The 10,139-nt window shown below is 41.8% G+C and overlaps 1 protein-coding gene across 2 annotated transcripts in view; it reads left to right on the forward strand.

Annotated features, from left to right (window-relative positions):
* Positions 1-10,139, forward strand: part of ARHGAP10 (Rho GTPase activating protein 10) — a 334,414-nt gene that overhangs the window by 148,723 nt on the left and 175,552 nt on the right. For both annotated transcript variants that reach the window (XM_017532769.1, XM_017532773.2), the window contains exon 10: positions 2,494-2,588. In XM_017532769.1, the coding sequence (XP_017388258.1) occupies positions 2,494-2,588 (95 nt within the window). The remainder of the gene's footprint in view (positions 1-2,493; positions 2,589-10,139) is intronic.

A 10,139-nucleotide genomic window follows, 5' to 3' on the forward strand; every position in this document is an offset into this window, starting at 1 on the left:
GTTTGCTGCACCTATCAACCTGTAATCTACATTAGGTATTTCCCCTAATGCTATCCCTCCCCTAGCCCCTGAGCCCCACACAGGCCCTGGTATGTGATGTTCCCCTCCCTGTGTCCATGTGTTCTGATTGTTCAGCGCCCACTTATGAGTGAGAACATGTGGTTTTAACCACTAGATACTTTTTAGGTGAACCATAGAATCCTTTTATGTCCCTGTTTGGAATATAAAGGTAGCACTGACAACAAGCTTTCATGACTCATTGGTTCCTCAGGATTGATATAGTGGAACTGACTTGCACAAATGTATTCATCGCCTGAAAACATAGTAGAGTGATCTATAATGAACTTTACTGTTGTTCAGTTAGACTTACAAAGTTCTCATGTAGTAAGTATTTGTCATTTAGTTAACTGCTCCTTCTGAAATAAAAAAAGCAAAGCATGATAGTAAGAAAATATCAAGAAGACCTAATGGAGTTGGCTGTGTAGGAAAGGTGATCTTCATATGTATTTTAGATAGAACCTGCAGCTTATTACAGTAATTGATGGCCTAGAGACAATGCCCTTCCTGCCAATGTTGAACATAAATGGTAACACATTTTTAAGAAAGCAGGTTAATTCATTGCTTGCTGGGTGAATGGGTATGTTTTTGCTTAGGTGAATAAAAAAAAACCGAAAACCTAAGTTCACTTCTATTTACTTATACTATGCCTTTCCCTGAAAAGTATTTAAAGCATCTTATACTAAAAACACATTTAGAAAATAATGAAATTGACATGAAAAATTAGTCATGGCAAGAGAAGGAAGTGAGGCGATAGCTCTTGAAGGTTAAGATCAAGCAACGGGTTTGAGACCGTTTCCTATCAGAGCTAATTCAAGTCTAAGATATTTCTTCTTAGTGGTATCTTTCCGTTTTAACTTCCAAATAATAATTATGTTTTGGACTATATCTGTGAGATTTTGAATATTTTTATATCTTAACGTTTGTTATTAGAGATCTTCACGTTCTGGAAAAGGTTAAAATGTTCAATAAGTGGCTGGGCATGGTGGCTCATGCCTGTAATCCTAGCACTTTGGGAAGCTGAGGTGGGCGGATCACCTGAGGTCAGGAGTTTGAAACCAGCCTGGCCAGCGTGGCGAAATTCTGTCTCTACTAAAAATAGAAAAATTAGCCAAACGTGGTAGTGCTTGCCTGTAGTCCCAGCTAATTGGGAGGTTGAGGCAGGCGAATTGCTTGAGCCTGGGAGGTGGAGGTTGCAGTGAGCTGAGATCATGCCACTCCAGCCTGGGCGACAGAGTGAGACTTCGTCTCAAAAAAAAAAAAAAAAAAATCAATAAGTGTGTAGCATTGCAAATTAAGTAAAGATAGATTCAGACTCATAGAAAAGAGAGAAACTGCATAGATTAAATGGTTCTAGCTTTAGATTATCAAAATATCTGATTTAGGCCTATTGATGTACTTTTAGGTTGACCTGTATGGAACTGCAATTTTAATAGGCCAAACATGGTCACGTACTGTCTGTGACATGTGGTATAACATAGTATGAAATAAATTTTTACTCTTAAAAAAGAGTACAGTAAGAGACTAACAGTATTCCAGTATCAAAAAACTGTACTGTTAATCTGCCTTTAAAAATTAACATTTGGCTGGGCACAGTGGCTCATGCCTCTAATCCCAGCACTTTGTGGGGTCGAGGCAGACAGATCACTTGAAGTCAGGAGTTCAACACTGTCCTGGCCAACATGGCAAAACCATGTTGCTACTAAAAAACGAAAATTAGCTAGGCCTGGTGATGCATGCCTGTAATCCCAGCTACTTGGGTGGCTGAGTCACAGAGTCACTGGAACCCAGTAGGAGGAGGTTGCAGTGAGCCGAGATTGCACCACTGCGCTCTAGCCTGGGCAACAGAGCAAGACTCCGTAAAAAAAAAAAAAAAAAAAAAAACATTGGAACGGTCTGATTTAACATTATCATAATCAGTAAGATCTAGAAAATCTTAAGAACCAAGAGAATGCCTGGGTGCAGTGGCTCATACCTGTAATCCCAGCACTTTGGGAGGCCGAGGTGGGCAGATCACCTGAGGTCAAGAGTTTAACACCAGCCTGACCAACATGGCAAAACCCTGTCTCTACTAAAAATACAAAAATTAGACAAGTGTGGTGGCACATGCTTGTAATGCCAGCTATTTGGGAGGGTGAGGCAGGAGAATTGCTTGAACCTGGTTGGTGGATGTTGCAGTAGGCTGAGATTGTTACCATTCCAGCCGGGGTGACAGAGTGAGATTCCCTCTCAAAAAAAAAAAAAAAAAAGGAGGACAAAAATATTAATGTTTTAGATTCTAAATATCATTTAAAATAGTCAGTTTGAAAGAGGATAGGATAAAGAGAAGGGACTTAAGATCTTAAACCTTGCTCCCCTGTTCTCCAGTATAGAATGTCTGAGTGTATATATGCTTATTCTGCAGTTTTTGAGAATGTTCAAAATGATTATTTGCAGGGGGATGTAGAGGTGTTCTCTTTGAAAGAATGTACCAAGAGGCATACTGACTCCATTGACAGACGGTTTTGTTTTGACATAGAAGCTGCTGATCGGTAAGTTAATGGAATTATTGGACATGGTGAAAGAGTTGTTTTAAAAAATGATTTAAAATAATAGAAGTTAGTTGCAACTGTGATTTCCACGACCTGGAAGAATGTTATCTTGTTATACTTCCAGGCTGCATGTTCACTATAAGCTGTTTGGTCTTGGTCACCGGGTTTAGCTATGGAGTGATAGTTTCATTTTGATTTAGCTAGGAATCATTCTAACCAGGGCTGTCACTTAAAAAATAACCTTGGAGACTGGGTACAGTGGCTCATGCCTGTAATCCCAATACTTGGGTAGGCCGAGGTGGGCAGATCACTGAGGTCAGGAGTTTGAGATCATCCTGGCCAACCTGGTGAAACCCTGTTTCCACTAAAAATATAAAAATTAGCCAGGTGCAGTGGCATATACCTGTAGTGCCAGCTACATGGGAGGCTGAGGCAGGAGAATCACTTGAACCCAGGAAGCGGAGGTTGCAATGAGCCAAGATGGTGCCAGTCCTGGGCGACAGAGTGAGACTCCTCAAAAAAAAAAAAAAAAAAATTTTGTATTGGAACTTTTCATTGTTGACCCAAGCCTAATTTGTAGCATGAAGAGGACAATGGTAAGAGGAACAGGGACAAAGCTATAAAGGGGCGGTAGGTAGCTATTAATACGGAGCAACATTCATTTGTGCGTGTGGGAGTTTTCAGTGTTTATATCCTGTATGTGATGGAAGGTCTTAGGCAAACTCCTTTTGTTCAAAGATGAATTATTATTTTTTCTTAGTCTATGATTTCTAGTTGTTTAGTTGTAAAAGAATCTTTGCCATAGAGGAAGAAGTAGAAGAGAAAGGTTTGTCATCATTACTTGTCTGGCATTAATTTCTATGTGCTTCAGTAGCATGAAGGAAAATCTTAGTGCTCATAGGATACTTACATTTTAATGGCCGACAGTACAGTGATTCCTTGCCAGCCCTGGTTTTGTCAGTGATGGTTTTTAGATAAGACTGTTCCATGTTTGTATAATAAAAGCTTATGAGATTTGTTCAAGCAAAAGTTCAATTCGGGTCAGAACCCAGGTATACACAAGTAATTAATGCTGCTTCCTCTCCCGGATGATATAGTTGAGTCTTGGCGGGTAGTGCAGAGGAGGAGAATCAGTGCTTCACTTTATAGTACATGAATTGAAGACCGTTTGTTGTACATAGAAACAGGGCCTTAAGTGTTATGATAAATTTGGCACTACTGAGTAAAGGATGAGTCTTTAAATAAGCATTTTGTCAAGACGGGAAAAAGCTGAAAGAGAATGTCAGTGAAAAGAGGTTGGGTCTTGCTTTGTTGCCCAGGCTGGTCTCAAAACTCCTGGACTCGAGCAGTCCTCCCACCTTGGCCTGCCTAAGTGCTAGGACTCTAGGTATGAGCCACCGTGCCTGGCCTAAATTTGAAGCCAATAAGAACTCTTGCAAACTTTAAGAAGGGAGTTAGTTTGTATAACACAAGTTGAACATACATCTGTGCGCACACACCCATGGGCAGCATTGGATTCCTTTCTGAGTACCACTGTTCTAAATGCTTCTGTGTTTTAGCTCAGCTATTTCCTTGCCACAGCTCTCTCATGTAGTTGTTACTATTTCCATTTTATGATGAGAAACTGAGGCACAGAACATTTGGGTGATTTCCCCAAGGTCACCTAGCTAGTGGGCAGTTGAAGAGCTGAAATTTGAATCCCTGAATTCTCTGCCTAGAGCCCCACATCTTTTCCTTCTTTCTTCTTCTTCTTCTTTTTTTTTTTTTTCAGATGGAGTCTTACTCTTTTTGTCCAGGCTGGAGTGCAGTGGCGCAGTCTTGGCTCTCTGTAACCTCTGCGTACCAGGTTCAAATGATTCTCCTGCCTCAGCCTCCTAAGTAGCTGGGATTATAGGCATGCACTACCACACCCACCTGGCTAATTTTTTTTTATTTTTAGTAGAGATGGGGTTTCACTATGTTGGCTAGGCTGGTCTCGAACTCCTGACCTCAAGTAATCCATCTGCCATGACCTCCCAAAGTGCTGGGATTACAGGCATGAGCCACTGCACCCAACCTGAGCCCCACCTGTTAACCACTGAGCTATAAGTCTCTGCAGAGTACCATATGATCAAAATGTTTTCTAAATAATTGACAAAGATGAGTCAGCAGTGCTGTCTACTAGAGAATGTGTTAAGTGAGGTGAATCCGATTAGTTTTGAAAGAGCAGGACACTTCTAGTATTTTCACATATTGTTTTAATGCAGTTTAATCATTTTAATCATCCAAAGTCTCTGTATTTTGTCTGAGACCTTGACCATCCCCAATTTTTTTTTTTTTTTTTTTTTTTTTGGCGAGCCATGATCCTTGTTATGATCGGAACCACTCTCCATCCCTCAAAAGAGATTGGTTCTTACACATATGAAGGATAACACTTGTAGGTGTTGGACTCTTGGAACTGGGGAGGACTTTAGGTCGGTCATCTATTCTAGTGGGTTTCAACTGCTTTATAGGGAGACCCTCTTTTCAAATGAAATTGTGTGCTAATGCATATATAAAGCCAAAAGAGTAGGTTTCCTTATTAAAGAGGCAGAGGGGACCTGGATCCCCTCCCCGCCACCCTCCCATCCCACCCACTTTTAGTTTTCCTCTTTTTTTCTTGCCGAAGTCTCTAATTTATTTCTATTGGGGCCCAAAACTCCTTTCTAGGAACTCCTGGTGGGGGACTTAATCTAGTTTAGATGGTTAAAGAAAGGCACACAGAGGGTCTGACATCTAAATTCTTAACTAAAGGGTTATCTGGAGTCAGCTGGGATTGAGAGTCCATGCCAGGCAGACTGAATGTTGCATGTGGAGGCCTGGAGACAGGAGAGGGTGTGACATATTTGAGTCACCCAGCATCACTAGTGCAAGGTCCAGAGAAAATGGGAGAAGAGGCTTGAGATGGGGCAAGGGCCTGAACTTGAGGTTTGTGAGCTTAATCCATTAAATAGTTTTAAGCAGGGAAGTGAGTGACAATTACGTTTGTATTTCTCAAAGCTCATTCTGGCAGAGTAAGAAAGATTTGGAGGTGGCAAGAGTAGACAAGAGGAGGTAGTTTAAGGACTGGTTGGGACGGCCAGGATGGGTGCGGGGGGCAGTGGGGATGGAGCCAAGTATGGGAGATTTTTGGGGATAAACTGGATGTTGCAGTGGAGGGTGAAGGAGCAGGGAAGGGTTCTGCTTGAGTAACTAGATGGTACCATTTACTAAGGTGGGAAACAAAGTAGGGGCATAAGGATGGGGGAAGATGGTGAAGTTAGTTTGGGTTATTGTATTAGTCCATTTTCACACTGCTATGAAGAAATAACTGAGACTGGGTAATTTATAAAGAAAAAGAGGTTTACTGTACTTAGTTCCGTATGGTTGGGGAGGCCTCACAATCATGGTGGAAGGTGAAAGAGGAGCAAGGCACATCCTACCTGGCAGCAGCCAAGAAAATGTGTGCAGGGGAACTGCCGATTATAAAAATCATTAGATCTCGTAAGACTTACTGTCATGAGAACAGCATGGGAAAAACCCACCCCCATGATTCAGTTACCAGGTCCCTTCTACGACACATGGGGATTATGGGAGCTGCAATTCAAGGTGAGATTTGGGTGGGGACACAGCCAAACCATATCAGTCATGTGGGGTTAGATAGCTATGGGTCATTATAAAGAGAAGCCTGGTAGGAAATTGGGTACAGAGCTTGGCGGCTATGGCTGCATTTGATTAGGTATTCACATTGGACCTCCAGAAACTCTCCATCCTTTTACTTCCATGACGCTAAACTGTTCTGGTTCTCCTCGGATCTCTTGGTCCTTTCCATTTCAGCCATCGCTCCTTAAACGTTGCATTTTCCAATAGTTGTCTTTCTGTATCTGACCATTTTCATGGTTTCACTTTGAAAGTGTATCTCTCTGTAATACGTGGTTTTCTTACTTTTTTCTGTGTTTTTAGCTGCTTCTAGAATCTTTAGCTCCCTAATCCTAAAACCTGAGATCTATAATGCCTCCAAATTCAACCTTTTTTTAGCACTGGCATGATACATGAGTGGAGCATTCCGTATCTGACCTCACGTGATGGGTTGTAGTCAGAACTTTGCTTCATGCACAAAATCACTAAAAATGTTGTACGAAGTTACCTACAGGCTATATGTATAGGGTGTATATGAAAGATACATGAATTTCTTGTTGAGATTTGGTTTTTATTTCCAAGATATCTCATTTCATATGTGCAAATATTCCAAAATAAAAAAAAAAAAAATCTGAAATCCAAAACCCTTCTGGTTGCAGGCATTTTGGATAAAGGATACTCTACCTGTGCACCTCCAATTCTGCTCTTTTTACAATTCTTGGTAATTTCAATACAGCTTTAGATGATCATTTTGGCACTTGGCGTCTTTTTGAGCTCCTCTCCTTCAATGTTCTTGTTCTTTACCATACCTCAGCCATTCCCTCTGGTGTTCATTCCTTAGACCTTATCATTGCAAGGAACTGTGGTCCTCAGCAATCCTGATGGCAAGACTTTCTCTTTCTGACACCACCTTCTTTCCTAATAAGTACCTTTAGATTCCCCAGTTATGCCTTACAGTCTTTCGTTTCCTATGCCCTCACTTTCTTCCTTTACTAGTTGAAATTTCATAGTCACTCATCACAGTCCCTTTTTCTTACCCTTCATTCCACTGCTGCTTTCCTTCTTTATTGTGCTTTTTTGCACAATCCCAACTTAAGATTCAGTTCTGCCTTCTCTCTTTCTAGAGAGGCAAGTTCTACCGTATTCATGGGATCACTTGAAATACATAACCACTGTCCTCCAATAGGCCATTCATGGTAGCCACTCATCATATGGCGTTTTCTTTTCTTTCTTTTTGTGGAGATAGAGTCTCACTTTGTCACCCAGGCTGGAGTGAAGTGGCACCATCTCTGCTCACTGCAACCTCTGCCTCCCAGGTTCAAGCAATTCTCCTGCTTCAGCCTCCTGAGTAGCTGGGACTGTAGGTGTGTGCCACCATAACCAGCTAATTTTTGTATTTTTAGTAGGCGATGTTTCACCGTGTTGACTAGGCTGGTTCTTGAACTCCTGACCTCAAGTGATCCACCCACCTTGGCCCCCAAAAGTGCTGGGATTACAGACGTGAGTCACTGCACCCGGCCCATACTGTGTTTTCTTAGTTCCTGTATTCTCTCAGTTGAATATTTCATATTTTCCTCTCTTTTAAGCTCTGACACTGCCTCCCTTCCCTAATGACTTTGTGTCCCATTTCGTTGTGAAAATAGAAGCTGTAACAAGAGCTCTTTCCTACTGCATACACCCACCTCCACCCTCGGTGTCCAGACACCCTGCCTTTCCTCCCTGACGGTGGCAGCTGCCTGTGTTCCTGACGGAGGCCAACTCCTCTGTTGAGGTGTCTCCATTCCCTCTTCCCATCCTCTCTCCACTTCTCCGGAATCTTACTCAAGCAACTCTACTTTTTCTTTCTTGTTAACATTAGTTTTGTCTCCCGTCAGCATGTGAAATGCTCTTTTTCAGTCATCTTAAAAAACAAAAGCCCCTACAGCCACCATCACCAATGAAACCAGCCTTTCCTTTCATTTACTACCCATTTTTTAAAAAATTCTATAAACCGCAGCAATTCGTGAAAAAGCTGTGATATTTATGGTCTCAAATTTCTTTCTGGCCAGGCACAGTGGCTCACACCTGGAATCCCAGCACTTTGGGAGGCCAGGGTGGGTGGATCACCTGAGGTTAGGCATTTGAGACCAGCCTAACCAATATGGTTAAACCCCATCTCTTCTAAAAATATAAAAATTAGTCGGGCGTGGTGGTTGCCTGTAGTCCCAGCTACTTAGGAGGCTGAGACAGGAGAATCGCTGGAACCTGGCAGGCGGAGGTTGTAGTGAGCCGACATCATGCCACTTCACTCCAGCCTGGGTGACAGAATGAGACTATGTTTCAAAAGGAAAAAAAGTTTTTTTTTTCTCTTCTCTTTTGAGCTCTGTTCTTGGGCCTCTGCCCCACTCTCCACTGTAGTTGTTTTTGTTAAGGTCACCATGTTGCTGTGCCTGGTGGTCAATTCCCAGTACTCGTGGTCTTCCCTCACAGCATCCCTGACAGGGCCCATCACTCTCTCCTCCATCATACACTTGCTTCAAGGACATCACACCTCCGCCTCCTCGCATCACTAGCTTCTTCACTCTTTATAAGCCTTTGCCAATTTTTTGTTTCTCAGACCCCTGGTTGCTGGAGTTCTCTGGGTCTAAAAGGCATTTCAAACAGTGTAGTTGTGGGGAATAGTGATTGTTTTTTGAAGGTTTTCCAAGAGGTCTTGGGGGTGGGAGGGAGGTTGTTACATTCCCCTAACATTTTATATAGGTATATGAATTCACTCCTACCATATAAATACTACTATATAAATCTTCATTTTCTTTCTTAAAAGTTATGCATGCTTATTGTAATTCTGAACTTTTTCTAAAGCCCCTTGGTTAACTTAGAAAATAATTTTATGTGTGCATCTCCTTTAGTCTAAAAGATCAAGCTGCTTTTAGAAAACAAATACAGACTCTCCCCTTTTTTAGTTTATTTCCTCATCTCTAAACAGAGAAACATTCGTTCTGGTTTGGTGTTACCAGTAGATACTGTTTGGGGTCCCTTAGTTTCCTACCATTCACCACCATCTATGTTTACATTTAATCTCGTGTGGAGCAAAATCTGGCAGGAGGTGAATGTACTTTGAGATCTGTAATTTTGGGGCCTTGAAAGTGTTATTTAGTGAAAAATGTGAATGAAATAGGCTCTTGTCTACTTTCCTGATTCCTAAGTGGAATGAAGAATCGGGGAATTAAAAGTAATTTGTTCCTTGTCTATTAGATTATGAATTCTATGAGGGTAGGAACACTGCCTTACTTAGTATTGCTTGGTATCGTAATACCAAATGTAATGCTTTATACATGGTGGACATTTATCAGATTTGTACTAGATTAAATGAAATTGAAATGTTGCTCAGAAGTGACTGAACTGTGATTAGATTCAATCAAGCAGCTGTCAGTCAACTGTCCTTTTCGTCTGCCCCACACTGCTACACCATGAGCTCCAGTGTCTTCATTCTGCTTCAAGAAAAATTAACCTGTTGTGGAGTGTGTGGGTATTATAAATGGATTTCTGATGGAGTTTGTACAATATTTGTATTGGGTACCTTCTTTTCTTCTTTTTCTTTCTTTCTTTCTTTTTTTTTTTTGGAGACAGAGTTTTGCTCTTGTCACCTAGGCTGGAGTGCAATGGCGGGATCTCAGCTCATTGCAACCTCCGCCTCCCAGGTTTGAGTGATTCTCCTGCCTCAGCCTCCAAAGTAGCTGGGAACAGGAGCACACCGCCATGTCCAGCTAATTTTTGTATTTTTGCTAGAGATGGGGTTTCACCATGTTGGCCAGGCTGGTCTTGAACTCTTGACCTCAGGTGATCTCCCCCCCGCCTCAGCCGCCCAAAGTGCTGGGATTATAGGCTTGAGCCACGATATCGGCATGGCCCTTGTATTGGGTACATTATTATAGC

Source organism: Cebus imitator, unplaced genomic scaffold, assembly GCF_001604975.1.
Source record: "Cebus imitator isolate Cc_AM_T3 unplaced genomic scaffold, Cebus_imitator-1.0 Scaffold4, whole genome shotgun sequence".
NCBI classification, from domain to species: Eukaryota; Metazoa; Chordata; class Mammalia; order Primates; family Cebidae; genus Cebus; species Cebus imitator.